This window comes from Anoplophora glabripennis, unplaced genomic scaffold, assembly GCF_000390285.2.
Source record: "Anoplophora glabripennis isolate ALB-LARVAE unplaced genomic scaffold, Agla_2.0 scaffold166, whole genome shotgun sequence".
Classification (NCBI taxonomy): domain Eukaryota; kingdom Metazoa; phylum Arthropoda; class Insecta; order Coleoptera; family Cerambycidae; genus Anoplophora; species Anoplophora glabripennis.
Window position 1 is genome coordinate 347,501 of NW_019416519.1, and position 19,647 is coordinate 367,147.

The window sequence follows — 19,647 nt, forward strand, 5'->3', positions numbered from 1 at the left end:
ATAAGTACAAAAATTCGACCAATGTTTAAACAAGCGCCAGAGCTCTCCTAATTGACGGATTCGAATTTTTCAAAAAAAGTTTGAAAGCCTGAGAGCCCTTCTATATGTGATTAAATTTTCAAGTATCTAAGGGCTTTGGTTTTTGCTGTGCAAAATTTTGAAAATTTGCAATTTTTTTTTTTTAATCTGAATTGCAAAATTATTATGCAAAATTTATCGAACCGATTTTGATGAAATTTGGTGTGATGTTTCTACATAACATGAAGTTTTCTTGAGCCAAGTATAAAGGTCCTACACACAATTTAAATACACCAAAAAAATTCCCTAAATGGTATTGTTTTTTAATCCCATTTTTGTGATTTTTTCGATTTTTACTATAATAATCATGATTCATTCGATTTGTAACCAGTCATGTATTATAAAAAATTTAATTTCAAACATTTTTTTCCTCTTCCATTTTCGCTTAAAATTAACTCTTAAAAAGATACATAATTAAATAGGAAGAAAAATATGACATTTTTCCAATTTTTTTAACATATTGTGCCGTTAAAAGTTAAGCCCACGTTTTTTTTATGAGCATAGAAAAATTTTCATTTCTAGTGATATTTGAAAGCCAAAAAGCCAAAAATCTCCGTGGTTATACGATTCACCCAAGCCAAAACAGATACCGCCTGGTCTAAACACATTTTATGAGTTTCAGAAAATCATGTATGATTTTCTAAAATAATCTTTGTACGATTTTGATCCAAAAACAGCACAAACAAGAACGACATGCAAAAGAGAACACACAATTACCCAGAAGAGAAAGAGACAGAACATGAGCTTGAAGTGGAAGGTGATTCTGGATCTGTTTCCTCACTTTTCCCTTTATAGACCGGTATGCGAGACCTTATAATACCAACAAATTAACATCGAAGCAATTTCCTCTGTAGGTATACTTTATTTTCAATTTTATAGAGCTCGTAAAATTTTCAATTTTCAAAGGGCTTGCCAACTTATATAATAATTTATTACAATAACATAATTGTCATTAAATATAGAATGACACTATTTATTAAAAATTAAATATTAATTAAAATCAGTTAAGAAATCTACCTTAGCCAACTAAACTACTTATAGATTGGTTAATATTTCTTAACAACTGCACCAAAATTTAGACAGATTTTTAATACCTTATGACAAAACTAATGATCGGGACAACAAGAATTTGTCTGCTCTGGTGTTGGTTTCAGTCTAAATGATAAAGACTTTTCTGGGGTTTTAGTCTTTCTCCTGGAATTTTAAGCATTTAAATATCAACAATAAAAAATATATTTGTTATTAGTTTTTAAGTTTTTTTTTTAGTTGGCTGCCCTTCTTTCTACACAAAAAAACCCTCCATGCAATTTTGAATAACCTATAACCACTCTGCCAATTATACCCCAATTATTCTACAATGAACCTCAACGCCAAATTTTATGTACAAATATGCAATATATTTCTGCGAAAGCCACAAGGATTTCGTTACCTTGGCGTTGCTGATATTCCTGTTAATGTTGGTATGCTAGATGCTCTGGGTATTCCCGTTGATCTACCAATGTTATAAGAACATGCCCAATATTAGTAAACATTTAACAGAACAAGCTTAGATTGTAAATTTGTATTAAAAATGTAATATTAATTTAACCTCCTATGAAATAAATGAAATAAACGAAAAAAAAACATTGAGAAGCTTTTCAATGAAAAGCAAAATACCATCCAAATTATGTTACACAAAATTGGTGTGTAACGCTTTACTAAAATCACTGTAGAGGTTAAATAAATATATAAAGTCAATCATTCAATAGTACTGTTAACATACTAATGGATATTAAAGTTTATTAAATTTAGTATCTTTTTATTATATTGGTTACATGTAATTGCAATTAAACTACTTTTTTAAAATTAATTTTAAGTGTACCTAATAATAGACCTAAAACCATGTAGTTACTTTAAAAATAAAAAAGAATAATTACCTTGTGGCTGGACTAGCAGGCGATATTAACCCAGTAGGTGTCCGAGGTCTAGAACCAGACCCATTAATATTTTTTCTTGTGGAAGAAAGAGTAGATGCACTACGTCCAGAAGTTGTTGGTGTTCTTCTTGGTATTCTAGATGGAGTAGCATCATCTAAAAGAAAAACATGGATGAATAAAAAGGCAAGTATATCACCAGAAACAATGAGTACAAAAATAATGGTACAAGTTCCTTCACTTTTCTAAAATTTAATATTGTTGGAATTACATAACCTCAAACTTGTGATTTCTTAATCTTCAGCAGGATATTTTTTTTTTTTCATTTGGTGCATTTATCATTGTTAAAAATAACTACTATGAAAAATTCATAAAAATTCTGAAGCACTAATCCCTATTGTTAAGCGATTTAATTATGTGAAAAACCAATCAATCCATTTTGTAGCCAATAAAGACCATTTAAACACTATAATTTTAATGTCCTTTTTTCGTAAGTGCTATTGGTTATCAACAATATATATCAAATTTGAAAAACAATCACTATACTAAAAAGTAGTTATGGAAATATAAAAAAATATTTAAAACGATATATATAATATGTATTAATTTTTTGAAAAAGTGTCAAGTTCTAACACTATTTTTATTTACAAGAAAAAACATTATTTTTTTTTTGCTTATAGTTCCCGGACACCTTGTATACGGTACTCGTATACCATCTAATCAAATCACAACTAATCTTGATCGAAATTATAACTTACCAGTACTGTCCAATGAGAGATTTGATCCATGCCTGGATGGTGGTTTGCTTCCTGGCCTGCTACCTGTCCTTGAGGCAGGTCTTGAGTTGCTTCTGGAACCTCCTGGAGTCAGCGTAGACCTATAGGAAGGTTTGCGAGGGGTACGGAATGTTGCACTTTCATTATCGGATAAGGAATCGGGTGTACCAGCCGACAACGAGGATTTTGAAGTACGTGGAAGACTTCCCATTGGCACTGACCTCTGAGAACGTTCTCGAACCTGTAGAAGATAACATCTTTGATTTTCAGAATCCAATGAACTTTAAAGCAATTTATTTTTTTAAATAGTAAATACTAACAACCATAAAATTTCAACTTTATCAAAAACTACAGTAATTGTGTTTTACGGAATTAGTCAGTTAAAAGTGAATTAATAAAAAAATGGGTATACGAGTAGTTCCAATACAGGATGTTCCAATATTCTACTAAAAAAAGGTTCTCTACCAAAATTCTACCAAAAAAACGTCCTCAAACCCGTTTCCTTTGAAATATAGGGTTATAAAATTTAACTTCTTTTTATTATCATTTATTTTACACGTTTGTTGGTACATGAAATTGTACTAATGGTACTATTTGCTGGCGAGTTAGGTGACCAGATTTGAAACCATTATTACAGCTTTATTTCGAGCTAGCCAATAGGTTACATAGAAAAATGATGTTGCTTAAGTCATTTTTCAATTTACATTACACAAACAAACAGTTGATGGGACAAAAAATTTCACAGGATCAAATAATAGCAGCATAAAACTGAGTTGTCTTTTTTCAAAGAAAAGTCAGTGTTGTCACAACAAGAAAAAGGTGTACAACAAATGACAATAGTTATATAAAAACTATTTTATAAATCGAAACATTTGTGATTCATATGAACTTTTTTTATATATTTGATCAAAGAATCACCCTTTGTCAGTGGAACATTAAACAGCCTGCATATAAATACATAATTTAGGTACTATTATAAAAGTTTTTGTGTGATGCGACAATTTAAATTTTTTTTTTAATAAATTTTTTGGTTGCTAATACAAACCATAAAGTGAAACAGAATTAAGGATCTTCAGTTGACAATACTGTGCAGAATGGTGCTTTATCAACCATTTATTTACGTTGAACGTTTATCAAATTAAATTGTGAGTGCTTACAAGTGTATTCAATAAGTGACTAAAAGTATACAGTTAAATATAAATTAAAAATAAAATATAAATATAAAATAATTTAATTCAATTCAATTAAAACTATGTAATGCAGTCATTGTGAAGCGACTATTGAAACTATTTACTTAAATAATATACGTATTTCAACAATTTATAATGTGTAAGTACTGAGCCTTCATAAATGATTACAAGCCACGTGAGCAGTTGATTTTGATTGGAACAGTAATTTTATTTCCTTCATGTTGGCATTTAAATTTCAGTAAAATTAAAAATTATTAAAACGGTAAGATCAAGATTACATTAAAACACAACATTCTGTTTCATCGGCTGTGATTGGCGTAATTTTTCAAGAGATTCTATTCAACCAAACAACGATCACATTATCTCTAGCTTATACGTAACAGTTTCTCATTGTTCATTGTAAATGAATCATTAATAATGGTGACGCCAAGATTTATGGAAGTTTCATTACCAGTACCAATCGTGCAATGTTGGGTTGTCTAAGTTCGGCGGTCACGTGGCTTGTAAACATATATGAAGGTCTGTGTTTCTTTATTCATATCATTTTATACAAATAAGAGATTATAGATTTGCTACCATTTCTTTTACCTACTGGAGGTATAAATGTAAACGGTTTTTTAAAATCTGTTCCCTACAACACAATTCAAATAAAAAAAGACTTTACAAAAAAAATTGTACTTGCTAAGATGTGAAATTATTACAGTAATAGTTGAAGTGTAGGAACAGTGATTGTTTACTAACAGAAGATCCTTTTTGAGAAAAAAATACAGTTCTCTAAAGATACAAGCAAACATATATTTCTGAAATATCGATACTTACCAAAATTGTGCTTACCTGCTCTGGCGAGGTCAATATAATCTTCAACGGAAATAGTTATATCAGTTCTATTTTTTTTTAATAATAAATATTCTTTCTTTGAAAATATAATTTGATTGCTCAATTCATCTATTTAAATAATATGATTCTTTCTTTGGAATATAATCCATAGTTTGTTTAATAGAATTATTTACTAACCTGTTCTATACCTACCATTGGCACTTGGGACAGATACAAAAGCTTATGATGATCCTTTTCTGGGCCAATAACAGCAACTAAAGAATCCAAACAATCAAAAATGGTACCAATTCAATTATAGTACCACAACATTCATACAGGGATAAAAAATAAGGTACGTATTTAAAATTTATAATAAGACATAGTGATTTGCTAAATAAAAGGAAAAAGACACACTCATGCATACATGCAACATTATGGCAGCTTATACAACATTCTGATGAATCGTTTTCAGGTGAAACATAGTACAAGTACAAGATATCGATAAGGATAACATATGGCCTATGTATTTACATGAAATAGCCAATATACAGCATCGATCAAATAAGCCAATATAAAACTTCACGATAAGCACTTAATATTATTCTTCTAATTAATTTTAAATATCATCTGAAAATCAATATAACTGGAACTCTATGCCTTTCCCTGAGAACAATTTATCAAAATGTGGGGAAAATTCCACTTCAAAAAAGACTACAAAACTAGCTGAAAAGGCCCACACCCCGAGGTGTAAAATAACAAATAAAAATTGTGACATATTACCCAATAGCAGGTGTTAGGATTTACGTGAGCCATGTGTAAGGTGGGCCCTGCCGTGGATCCCACATGCAAGGGGTATGCATTCCCACACTCTCCTCTGGCCCTTATTTGATCGAAAATAGGCATCAATTCCGCCAAATGTTCGTGAGCTAGATACATGCGAAAATGTAAGAGACAGTGAGCTATGAAAGATTGTGTACATTGTGGAAAAAGTACAAAAATATCTGAAGAAATATACACAATTCCAAAACACACGTGTATGTAGTAGTACTGTGTAGTTTAAACTAATGTTCCATATACTCTAGTGCTTCATATTACATAAGTAATGTTGCAATATTTTGTCGATAATGATATTAATTGAGTACTATTAATTTATAATATATCTATCTCAAATCTTGATAAAGAGTAACCAAAAAAATTAGTAATAGTTAAAATTGTGATAGTAACACCGATATATATTTAAAAAGTGTGCTGAATTCCTATAATGTTTTTGCAATGCATGAACAAATGAAAAAGGATGAATTGGTCAAAATTCCTAATTTTTTTTCTTCGGTTATAATAAAAAAGGGTTAAATGACGGTTGTTCACCGAAATACGAGATAAAAAAGATAGGTTAGCTTTACAATTTTTAACAAGAATGACAACCACATACTTCTATCCTATAGAAGTATGTGATGACAACGCATTTTTCTGAAGAGGTGTATTATGTGTTGCAGCTTAAGTCTAAAAATTTAATATTCCATGAAGATAATATCCAAATTGCAATATGGCCTAGCTTAATACATGGAAAATTTAATAAACAATAATATAACCCAAAATATGAATTTTTTGTGTCACTGGAGGTAATGCAACATTACATTTTGCGATTTAAAACTATTCAATGAATTAATGTAAATTGTTTCCATAGCATATGCAACTCATAATACATTTATTATTGAGCAACATGTTAAAAATTGCAGTGTATTCCATTAACTAATACTGAATCAGTTATTTGTCTTATATTTTACAACAAAAATGACGTAAAAATTTTGAGCCATGCTTATCAAATTGACAAATGTAAGTTTTCCTGATTTATGCTGTCATGGAACCAGTAATGTGTTCGGGTTAGAGTTCCCATCAGTACGGAAAATATACTGGAAGTCAAATGTATAAAGGATATTGACTATTATAGTTACCACAATGGATGTTTTTATTACCTGAATTAATTTCGATGTTCAATGCGAGTAACATTAAGATGTAAGTAGACGATAATGAATTATTTTGATAATTTTCACAGAAATATGTCTCTGTGGTCATTATTGAAGCTGACGATTATATTGCCACATACATTGTGCAAAACAAAATATAGAACTAAATGGAAACAAATTGTGGATAACTGTGGATGAAAAATAATACAATAGGGCAGATTTTAATGTGTATTCTAAGAAGGCCTCATGAAGTAAAATATGTTCAATTTTTTATTGACAATTGTCCATTTTTTAAAGAGATCACCAGCCATTTTATGATACAGATATATGTTACACGTTTTATTTGCAGCAAAATGAGATGCTGGTAAATTTATTTTACAGTTAAAATTATTTTAACATTTTTTCTAATTTCTTTTCCAAAAATTTAAATATTTTTTTATATCACCACAAAAATATATCAACAATTTTGATTTAGAAATGGACCAAATAAAAACTGACTCAATTTTTACACTAATTCTTAACGACTTAAAAAGTGTATATGTATATACGTAAATTAGGGTGGCCCAAAAAAAAAACGGTTTTTTTTGGTGTCTTTTGTGAAAATATGTTAGTTTATCATGTTTTAAGAGCCCCCTCAAAAAATCAGCTAAAAAAATTTTTTTAGGGGTCTGCTCAAGATTTTTTAAAATTTCCAAAATCGTCAAAAATTTATTTTTTTTTTAATTTTTTTTCTCGTTATTTTATCATTTTTTAAGTTGAAAAAATCTCAATTCTGAAAATTTCAAATCAATATTTTAATTTCTAAAGGTCACTCATAATTATTTTAACTTTTAAAGTACTGTAGGTACCTATGTTTTCAAGCGAACTCTAAAAATAAATATCAACGAACTAATAATTTTTTTTAATGAATTTGATGAACAAAGGAATAGAAATAAATCACGAAACACTTAAATTTTAAAAAATTTAAAAATTATAAATAGGTATTTGATACTCACAGTGCGGTAGTAAATATTGCCTCGAGAAATTTTTTAAGTGTCGTGATTTATTTCTATTCTTTTTTTCATCAAATTCAATAAAAAAAATTATTAGTTCGTTCATATTTATTTTTAGAGGTCGCTGGAAAACATTTTAGGTACAATACTTTTAAAGTTAAAATAATTATCAGTGACCTTTAGAAATTAAAATATCGATTTGAAATTTTCAGAATCTGTTGAAAGATACTCAAGTTACGTAAACAAAAACATTCCCATCCTTAGATACTAATGCCTACTTTTAATGTGTTTATATTTCTCAAGCCCAACGGCCCTTAAAAATTAAAATTAAAATACTTATAAACATACGGAGGTATATTGTATCACTAAGCTTAAGAGTGAATTTTTAGTTTTTAATCTGATTTGATACAGAATAGATGTGCTATCTGAATAAGTGAATAAACAATATCTTTTAATTATTAAAGTGTTTTAGTTCTACCCATAATCCCAATAGAATTGATATTTTTTTCAACTTAGAAAATGATAAAATAACGAGAAAAAAAATTAGAAAAAATAAAAAAATTAAATTTTTGACGATTTTGGAATTTTTTAAAAATCTTGAGGGATCTCTAAAATAATTTTTTTTTAGCTGATTTTTTGAGGGGCTCTTAAAACACGATAAACTAACATATTTTCACAAGACACGAAAAAAAATATTTGTTTTTTTTGGGCCATCGTAATGTAAATAATATATAAGATTCGTTTTGTGATGAGGGGTATTGGATTAACTGCGAGTATGTATAATGCATGTTTTGGAATGGTGTACAAGGGGATATTACTTCTCTAAATATAAACATATGATACTATTCTATACATTAAGCAAGTAGTAATCTCCAAATATAATAGTCATAAACCTAAATTGAAAAAATAGCAACCTTATCATGTATGAAATAAAAGTAGCGTGATGTGTATGCTAAAACAAATTAACCAAAAAGTGTGCATATGAGCTAAATTACAGCTAGTGTGCATCAAATTTAACAGATATCAACATAGGTGACATGTAATGAACCATAGAGCTGAAACGTTTACAACAACAATAAAATTATATAATAAACAGTTAATTATTAAACACATTTAAAATATTCATGTATTTTTCATAACATTAAACTGCGTACCTCCCGAGGGTACAGATACATTCGGTAAATTAATATAAAAATCATAAACACTTACCTTTACAAGACGACTCTCAAGCCCAAATATGCGTGTATATAAAGCATGCATATACTTACTGTGCTTTCTAAAATCTACTCAAGCAAGTGACAATACCTAAATACAGTGCAGACAGAACAAGTCATACATAAAAAAAATATATATGTATGTATATACATATAAGGACATTCAAAGGAAAATGCATCAAATATCTTAATATCACACAATAGAATTGCAAATTTTTGGTCCAATAATTCTTCACTTTTGCTGCTCTCATTTTAAAATAATTAGCAATTAATAGATTTTCTGCAATATATCGCTCAACTTTGCCCAAAAATTGAATTTATTGAGTTATATAATGCAGATATCATCAAAAACAATTCAAAACATTCATTTCCAAATTAACTAGAGCTTTGCATGATAATTTTCTATCAAATACAACAGATATTATGCATTTTTCTCTTTATAGCTAAACGACCATATGAATTTAAAAATAAATCAACTGATGATGTATGTGCTATTTGGTGCAATACCTTTGTGATTGGCCCTTGAGGTGTGCGTAGTGAAGATGCAGAGGAGCCAGAGGCGGGACTAGAGGCCGATGTTTTCGACCTGAACGCTGTCATAGTTTGCGACACCCCGTCAGCTAAGATGAATTGCTCACGGAGCTCTATATTTGTGCGTCCTTTGGCTAAGGTAGTGATCGGATAAAAAAGTGGTCAGAGGATAAGTGGGGTTATATAAATGGAGGGAAGTTTAGTCCAGACGAATTGTTTATGTGGGATAATGTGGATAAGAGGAAAAAAAACAAACAAAACAAAATAAGCAAAGTTCTAAATCATAAATGATGCAACTAATTCTAGTAACATATTTTATCAAAAAGTAGTTTTTAGAGCATATTTTCTTACTAAAATATTCTTGAAACAATTCACTTGTTGAAAAAAATGTAGATACATTGATTTCTATTTTTAAAAACACATCCTGTGATGCCAATGGATAACGTGTAATGCTATTGATGTCAGAACTATCACAATGTAATTTTTTTGAAATGGAATGTCATTTTTTGACAAATTTATAGAAAGCCATATCAACAAACCTATATTTAATAATATCATACTCCATTAATTTCTGAGATATCGTTGATTGTTACTTAATTTATCAATTATTATGATGAGACCTATTACATAGTTATTGTTAGAAAATAATCAAATTATATTTTTTCAAACTGGTACAGTCCGTATGATATTTGTTGAGATAGAAATCCAAGAAGATCCCTGCATCACTTATTTGGAATTAACCGCATTCAACACCCGAGGTAGAAAGACATTGGCGGAACATTTCAAGGCATGTCCCTGCTGCAGTAAATTGTTCAGTAGTTTCGATAATTTTTTTGGAATTCTAGATTATTTTTTTATAAGGTTATATTAAAAATACTGTTTGTAAGAACAAATCTAATTCTATCCATGGGCACCAAGACAGAATATCTCATACAATGAGTATTTATTACTCCAGATATCCTTCAACGGGTATTCATTTATTGTCTGAGGTTTTGCTTGGCTGTGAATGGTAGTCGTTTTAAATATTTTTTTGTTTGTTTATTACTGAACACTTTTTTGTTTAATAATTCCTAAATAATTAATATTTCAGAAATTAGTGGAACATGATTTATAAAATAGACAATCGAGTGAGCTTTCTAAAGATGTGTCAAAAAAGTACAAGCAAGTTATTCAATGGATTAAAAATATGAATTTTTAAAAATAGAATAGATTTGCCTGAACATTTTTTTAGCAAGTCAGTTGTTTCAAAACTATCAAATTTATCTGTTACTTTATCACAACTCAGACAATACGCAGGTTCATGTATCTAAAAACTTTTTATTAAAAAATGTTACTGTTAAACGCATGTGCATATATAATACAGTGATATTTTTAATACGATATATCACTTTCTCGAAACTTTGAGTAAAATTATCGTTAGCAGTAGATTCACTTTAACAAAAATATAGATATATCATATTAAGAGCTAAATATCTATTAACCCAAAAAAAAAGAAATATACAAAATCATACAAATAAAAAAATCACCACAATAATGTTGTGTATGTATGTCTTGTGTTATTAAATATAAACACATGCACAATCAAAAGAGAAAAAATCCAAACCAAACTGTTAATCATATTACACCATAACTCTGGTCTGAAGTTCCCTTTTAAAAATAAAAAATATAAATTATTTTTATATAGCGTGTTAAAAAAGCTTTAGAATTTATAAAATACTTGCCAATGACGGTTCATTTTTTAAAATAATTCTGCTTATTTTGAAAAAAAAAACGGTTTAAAATGTAATGAATTTTTGATTTGTAAACAATTCCCGAAAGGTACACAATTGTTTATTCAAAGTGAAGGGAATAACAGACACAGATGTCCTAACGTGCATCGTCTTACCAAGGGGGCACCAAGGCTCGTGCTGTTCGGGTATATCAGGGTGAGGTATTGGTAAAACTAGTGAGACTATATATTTAGACCGCATCAATTTGCAATGACGACGATGTTAAAACATAAATAAGCCACAAATAAACATCAACAGCGCAACCAAAGGTGTATGAATTGCAAATTATTTTAAGAAACCAACGAAGAGAAAGAAATTATAATTATTGGGGAGTTATTATATTGAGGGAAGGAAACAGAAAATATATATTAGTAAACATGGAATAATAAGCGGTAGGACTATCAAACAAAAACGACGATTATTTAGTTTAATGCAATGAGAAGTTTTTGTTTAATGTTCCTGTGTATTTTTAAAAATAATGTAACATGTCTTTTTTGTAGCTGACAGTAGGTACTTTTACATGTAAGAAGCATTAAACTCAAGTATAACAGTTTTCAAGTCGACTTTAAAAAAAATGAGGAAAAATATTTGTAGAGGGTGTATACGTTCGATAATGTTCAAAAACAAGTAAAAGTACCCAGTGATTTTAAGTGAGGTGATAATGATCCTTTGTTTCATGTTATACGAATAAAATAAAAAAAGGTAAAAAAGCCAATATTTTTGTTATTTACTTAACAATTTCCTCAGGAGACGTAGTTTCTTGTTATTTTGATTAATACATGAATTATGTTAATGAACATCGAGGGATATGTTTATTGTAAATCTTTGTTAAATGGGCGGTCGAAGGTTTGCAAAGCATGTTAAATTTTATTAATGATGTATCTTGTGTAATAATAATCATTATAATGTTAAATATCCCCTGCTGTTTATTTTTTCCTTAAAAAAATTATTAAAGACTGCTACAATTTATGCACCATGAAGTGAACATACAAAATATGCTTTTCATATTCAAGAATTCTATTTTATATGTAGTTTCTTTAAGCCTCTCTACATTACCACTTGTAATTTTTACTAATTGCATAAATATAAGTTGTCTGTTCATTTTTTCAGGGTGGCAAAAATTCTAGCACGATTCCGGTGTGAACGACAAAACTAACTGTAAAATACGTACCTCTGCATGGATCATTTTTCACAAGGAACTCATCTAAAGCTACCCAACCACCTCCAACGCGTACCATTACGGTACTGCGGAGGATACGAACAAGACGCAGCTTCTGGCTTTCACCAAACTATAAGAAACCTTTTTATTACATCTGCTGCTAGAGTATTTCATTAACTAACTTACCCTATATTTTCCTTCTCCTACTTGGAATACCCTGAATTTCTGCCTACATGTACAGAGCATCACCAAACGTTTGACTTCATCATGAATCTTTTGGGCTTCTGTGTCGGGTGCTTTCTCTTCCCAGTCCGGCCGGAGAGCTGCGATGAACTTCTTCCAGTCTATTAGTCCTCTGTTGTTCTCATCAAACATGTCAGCGACATGTTTCATTTCCAAACGAGAGGTATCGAATTCTGGAAAAATTAAAAATTTAATATTACAGGAAGTGTAAATATATATTTCTGGTATTACTTTAAATGTCCTGTCATGACAGTATTAAATGGGATTTTTTTATTTTTAAGATGGGAAGTTTCAGAATATACAGGGTGTAACTTTGAATAGCATCATATGGACGCTACGTTTGATCTTATCTTTAGAATAGCTCAGTATATGACGGTTTTTAGGTCCGAATTCTTGACACGTGCACCGATTGACTTTAAATTTTAACAGTAAGTAGAAAATTGCTCAAGAAACAAAAGTTACATAGTGCCGATGTGTGCTTTCACCCTGGGGGTGAATGCCACCCCTTCTCGGGGGTGGCAATGAAGGCACCCATTTTAATCGCTAAAATCAATAGAGGGATGAATTCTAAGCAAAAAATGTTCTATAACGTTTTTTCCAAACATTAATATTTTTCGAGTTATTTGCGATTGGAAATGTTGATTTTTCATCTAAAAAGTGCATGTTTTTCCACCATTTTTGATAAATAACTTGAAAACCTTGCTTTTTATCGAAAAACCCATATAGAGCAAAAATAAAGCTTTTGCCATAATGAATCAATTCATTTTCTGTTGATTACTGTAGATGTAATAATAACCGAGTTATCATTCTCTAAAGGTGGCAAAAGAACTAATTTTTCGAAGAAATCGAATATAACCTTTTTTAAAGTTTTAAAGACCTTTAAAATGCTTTTTGAAAAAAACTCGTGGAGTTATGATGAAAATAAAATGGTCATCTCATTTTTTCAGAAAAAAAATCAACAATAAAATCTATGGCTAAACCATAAAAATAGAAACTAAGCGTAATCCATGTACAGTTGACTTTATTTGGGTACTAATAATAAGCTCTGCAAGTTTGACCGGTTTAGAATGCCTAAATTTTAAAAGTTTGAAATAATGAAAAAATTTATTTAAAAAAAAAATCTTTTTTTTTCAAAATAACTCAAAAACTAAACAAGATACGTGAAAAATGCAAGAGTTCAAAATTAAAGGTCTTTTTTTTTATAATATTTTTGTTTACTTTCAATTTTTCTGTAGAGCAAAAATTAACTGAGATATTACGTTTTTTAGTTTGCATTTGCGTCCTTTGAGTCCTTAAAACCTAAAAATCTCGAAAACGACGAATTCAAGACCCTTCAACTATACAGGTTGATTTGTAGCTCTTGCAATTCCCTGCAAATTGCTTTTTGAAGCAACGAAAAATATTAAAAATTAAAAAAGTTATCATGAAAAAACGAATTGTATTATTCAGTGAAAATTGTCGGATCGTGTAAATGGCTTAATTTTCGATAGTTTCCGAGGCGTAATACATTGTAATGCAACATGCGGAACATGTTTTGGGAACAATTGCCAAAATTGTCCTCAAATCACGGACCAAACAGAGGAAGTCGACAGTGATGATAATTCCGTAATTATATGTAAATTTTTGATAATAGAGTATAATTGTATAATACACAAATAATTTTTATTTTCCCTTACACTGATTACATAATTTAAGTTTTGAGTTTTAAGTAATCTTGTTGAATTTAGTAATGTATCGTCGAGTGTTTTGAAGTAGGTAAAAATTCTTCAATTCCTCATTAAGGGTTGTTTATAAGGGTTGAAACGTTGCAATGAATCATCAGTAATATTATAAACAGTGCAATAAATCATTTATTGTTTCATAAACAGTAAAAAATATTCAATTCTTCATTATTGCTTCGTCAAAACATTTCAGAGCCGCGAAAACTAATTTTTGTTTTTTTTTCCTCATAAAGGGTGGATTTTAAGGATTGAAATGTTGCTACAAATCAAAAATTATTATTCAAAACATAAAAGAATGCTTATTCTACTGACATAACACTATGGTTTTTACGTTTTTTGCAAGAAGAGGTAGTTTTCACCCCCTAAAAACAATAAGCACACATTATGGATATGTAACTTTTGTAAAGGAAGGTGAAATGAGCTTACTCACCAATTTTCATGAAAATTGGTGCGTGTGTCAAGAATTCGGAGGTAATACCCTATTTTTACTGTTGTAGAACTGGACTAGAAATGCTTATTTTAAGTTCGTTTTCTGATTTTTTTTTTTAAGTTAAACCCTGTGTATACAAGCAAGTGCTGTGTATTTATTTTATTTGATTACTCGATAAAACTGAAAAGGCCAAACCTAGTTTTTTTTTGAAATTTTTGAATGCTTGGCAAATATAAAATTTTCTAAATGCTTACGCTTATGAATTCGGGGAGTTCTTTTTAGTGGTATATAGATTTTGATAAAATAAAAAGTAACAGAAAATATTACTTACTAGTCTTAATAATGCCTTCAATGAAATCATCCCTGGGAATAAGTTCGTTGTTGTCCTTATCCATCTTCCTGAAGAGATCTGTCAGTCTGGATTTCTTGTAATTCATGAATTTCAAGAATCTCTTCCTCCAATCGTCCCAAGAGAAGTTGTCAGCCTTTTCTTTTTCTTTTAAGTAAGCTAGATGATCATAGAGTTCTCTCTGTCTTTCCCATGACATCATCCAAACATGACGCCACTTGTCGTACAAGAACTTGACTCTTGGTGCACGGAATTCCGGTTCGCTAAATTAGAAGTGAAAATTAATAAATTCCTTTTTGACAGACTTAGTTACAAGCGTTTGGGAACATGCAAATATTTCAAGCGTGTTGTATTTTTAAAATATAACAATTTCTAATTGAAAACTGTATCAATTAATTTATTCTGTACCTAACGGCAGTCAATAAATCCAATGTTAATTTTGACAGTGCTTAGTGGGTGTTTCTAAACATTTTTTTAATTCGAGTAAAAGGTAAAGTTTAAAATTTCATATATAAAAAATTAATAATTTATAAGTAAACACAGAGAGTCCGACAATAAAGTGTACAAACTACGGGAACATTTCTTAAACCAAAATAAGCACACAAGTTCAAATTTTATGGGAAAAAATGTTTTAAACATTTCAAGAACACCTAACAGTAGCTATAAAAAAATACCAATTATCATTATCTGCCTTGAAATGAATAAAAAATATATATATTCATTTTCCACAGAACCAATCCTTCTATGTGTATACATTTAGAGTTTTAATTTATTTTCTATTATTATATAAAAACGATGGAATTTGGAATTAACATGGCAATATATCAGAAATGGTGCATTTCTGGATCAATGTTGAACTTTTCTGCATATTTTGACCTCAGCAATGTCCACTTAAAGTTTGTACACTTTCTCAAGGGACATCTACGTCTAACAATTGTGAATAGTGTGCACTAAATCACTTTAGTACTTGAAAATAATTAACGATTTAATTTCAAATTTTCTGTACAACCAAAATATATGTATATAATGTGTAACAGTGCTGTTAGTCCCAAAAATTTATGAAAATGTATACCTTCCAGCAGGTGGGAATCTTGGCCCGATATGGGGCAACTGTGGATCTGGACTGAGTTCTCGTCCTGGGCTGACCCTGCTGTTGAAAAAAAGCAACATGCAACACTCAACACAATGTGCTACACACTAAATCTAAAATCTATATAGCTATACCAAAAATCAAACAAATAATGTCTAATGATTAGCATTAACAAAATAAAAAACAAAATTAAAACATGCAACATTTGCTTGATTTGTTTTGTTTAGGTACCAAAAATTCTTTTATTATCCGTAATAAATTTATTTCGGTACCCAATGTTGTTTGTTACTACAGCAAATTTACGACTTACCGATTATAACTAACAGAGTTTAGTAAAACATTAAACAATATTTATTCTTAGTTTAAGTTTAGTTATTATTTTCAAACAAGAATGTATTTCTAAATATCGAATGTCTTGCAAGAATGCGAAAAGTTTTGCTAAAAATTTAATAAATGGTAAATAGGAGACATGAGGTTATATGTGAAGTGTACTGTTTACGAGCTCAAAGAAAACGAAGCAGAGTTTTTGAAAAGTGGAAAAACTCACTACTACCAAATACTATCGGTTGAATGGGTAAGGTTAAACAAACTTTGGTCAGCAACGTGAGCCATGTATCTAAACTACACTAAAATCGCTGTACCTTTTCCATTGCATCACAAGCAATATTCGTATGAACTAAGACGAAAAATTCTGGTCAAATTAGTCACTGTTTTCATATAACTGAAATCTCATCTTGGCAATTACCAAATCTGGATGTCTTCCTGAATTGTAATACTTGTATTACGAAAATATGCCAAGAAATAGATATTTCAACCCTCAGAAAATATAAACAACAATCAGTACTTAAACGCGATCAAAACAATTGTCTAATTTTTAATCTGAATGCCATCTCTATATTATTTTAACTACGGTAGTCAAACTACAGTCTAAAATTAATATCCAACAAACGTCCACCGTTTTCTTTCACTCTAATACACATAAAATATTGGAACGATTGTTTGTGATAGATTGAAACTATGGAGATATGTATAGCATCATTGTATCTCTTTTTGGCACTTTTAACAAACAATTATTAATTCACGCCCGCAATGACTGTCTTTGATATAAGAACACGCTTGTGACGTAATGGCAATCTTAAAACGGTTCTAGTGTAAGTATAGTATTGAATTCTTTTGGCTTGTTTTCAGAGAGTACATGATCTGTATGAACGGTTTAGCTATGTATGTTTCCCATATACCATCTAACAAAATTCTTAATATACAAAAACTTATTCTGTTGGAAAATTTAAGAAATATTTATTTTTAGTGTACATAAGCATTGTTTTAGTTAACCGAGTTAAATTTGAATTTTATTTAAGATTTATACATTCTTGTAGAAAAGTCATAATAAAATCAAAATATAATATTAACACAATATCTAGTAACGCTGACGAATTAATTAAATAATAACAGTGTGTTAATGTGTTAGTAAAGAGGTAATGAATTAATTAATGAAAAATGCTAACCTTCCTCTCAGCAAATCATTCCTAGATCCTTTGAAGCTAAAAAAGAGGAATATAAACATCAAACAAAATGCAAAGCAAGCAAAAATATATAAAACAGAATTCAAATTTCTTACATGCACAAATATAATAAAAAACACATAAACCAAGAAATAAATAAAAATGTAATCAAAACAACAAAAATTATAGAAAATCTTATCAACTACGTTTTTATTAATTAAGGCAGATTAATTTTTGATTCTCAATTATTTTAGATTTGTTGATGTGTAAGGGTGTTTACAAAGTTGGAGGATTACTTCAATGGACAAAATTCTGATAAAAGAAACATATTGCTAAACATTTGCCTTTGTAGAAACAAATATTTTTAAATAATACACATCGTTCTAGTATGCGCTGAAATATTTAAATTTATCCGAGTGACAGCTTTTGTTACTATTTGCCCAATCTCTGAAGTTCTGTCTTCCGTCTCATTATTTTACTAATACAACCAATTATTAGGTATTTTTCTTTCACCCATATTAGGTTGGGGGAGAAAAGAGTTTGTTAGTGCATCAGCAGCAATATCAATACAGTAGGCAAAGATTTATACACTAGCGAAAGAAGTGGTTTGTGTAGGATGTGTAAACAGTAAAGATAAAAAAAATACCAATTAATCGTCTAAATATTTTGATGACTGTTTATTGTTACAACAATACATCTACCACATGGGTTAAAATTAATTGATTGTTATATAACTGTCACTCTAATGTCTCTTCTGTTTCTGTATCAGTCTAAAGTAGGTATCGAACAAGTACTGTAGTGTCATATGTTATTCCCTCTCGACTTCAGCAGTTTGCAATATGTTTCTGTTCTTTTGTTCAGCATGGTCACTGCTTATTAATTTTGTTTGTATCATATCTGTTAAAATAGGACAAAGTAGGTAGTCATCCTTAAAAAATAATTTCCAAGTTTGCAAATACCTTGTAATGCATTTAATTGTTTTTTTAATTCAACTCAATTTAATAAAAAAAAAGTAACAGGTGCATGACAAAGAACCAAAGGAATTAAACAAAATTCAACTTCACTTTTATCATGACCACAAATCTAGAAGTAACCTAGATCATTCTGTCATATGTCACAATTTTGCAAAGAAGTATCCAATCATCTAGTGTGTACTGCAGATTTGATAGTAGTTTGTCCTTTTTTAAGTAATGTACAGTTGAGCCATTGGGTCTTTACATTTAAATGATCAACTTAAATCAATAACATAAAAGAAAAATGTTCGCCTTCATTTATTGTGCGACTGATACTAGTTTTGACAGAAGTTATTAATTGTTCCTGATGAATGAGAAAGAGACAGATATAAAAGCTTATTTTCGCGAGTGAAGTTGTATGTTGTAGTAGTATGATTGAATGAAGAGATTTAAACCACCATATAACAACTAAGATCAAAAGAGCAAAAATAGTAACTACAAGTCAGATATTCACCAATATTTAGTTGTGAAAAAACCTATATTGTCGTTTGTTATGTGCTTAAAATATAGACATATATTCGACTAGGATTGTTACTGTACTCGACGGCCAAAATTATAGATAGTGATTCATCGCTAGCTCTTGGACTAGTAAGGGGGATGAAACGTGCCGGGTTCGAAAATCCATTGGCGTGTCTGCGTAAAAGGCAACAAGATATAGAAAATATTGAAAAAACATAATAAAACATAACATCTAATATTTTTTACGGTTTGCTATAACCGGCACTTTGATCAATTTTAATTATTACAGCATTTTAAAACGTCCCAGTTGTGTTTTTTTAATTTATAAATTTATTATAGCCATGGAATTAGACCCCTCGTCTACGCTTATGCTATGACGTTTCTCAGGTCGGGCAAATCAAGTCCGTTTACACCCACTAAAAAAGCATTTCCTTATTC

The 19,647-nt window shown here is 29.6% G+C and overlaps 1 protein-coding gene across 30 annotated transcripts in view; it reads right to left on the reverse strand.

Annotated features, from left to right (window-relative positions):
• Window positions 1–19,647, reverse strand: part of LOC108907022 (microtubule-actin cross-linking factor 1) — a 389,967-nt gene that overhangs the window by 6,781 nt on the left and 363,539 nt on the right. For 15 of the 30 annotated variants that reach the window (XM_018710510.2, XM_018710500.2, XM_018710502.2 and 12 more), the window contains 10 exons: window positions 17,741–17,776; window positions 16,218–16,295; window positions 15,128–15,408; window positions 12,589–12,818; window positions 12,415–12,532; window positions 9,451–9,608; window positions 2,750–3,008; window positions 1,995–2,148; window positions 1,508–1,570; window positions 796–888 (listed from right to left, as the gene is read on the reverse strand). In XM_018710510.2, the coding sequence (XP_018566026.1) occupies window positions 796–888; window positions 1,508–1,570; window positions 1,995–2,148; window positions 2,750–3,008; window positions 9,451–9,608; window positions 12,415–12,532; window positions 12,589–12,818; window positions 15,128–15,408; window positions 16,218–16,295; window positions 17,741–17,776 (1,470 nt within the window). Of the gene's footprint in view, window positions 1–795; window positions 889–1,172; window positions 1,273–1,507; window positions 1,571–1,994; window positions 2,149–2,749; window positions 3,009–4,944; window positions 5,049–5,553; window positions 5,700–9,450; window positions 9,609–12,414; window positions 12,533–12,588; window positions 12,819–15,127; window positions 15,409–16,217; window positions 16,296–17,740; window positions 17,777–19,647 lie in introns of those variants that run through there. The other 15 variants (XM_018710513.2, XM_018710506.2, XM_018710521.2 and 12 more) reach the window with 10 other exon arrangements.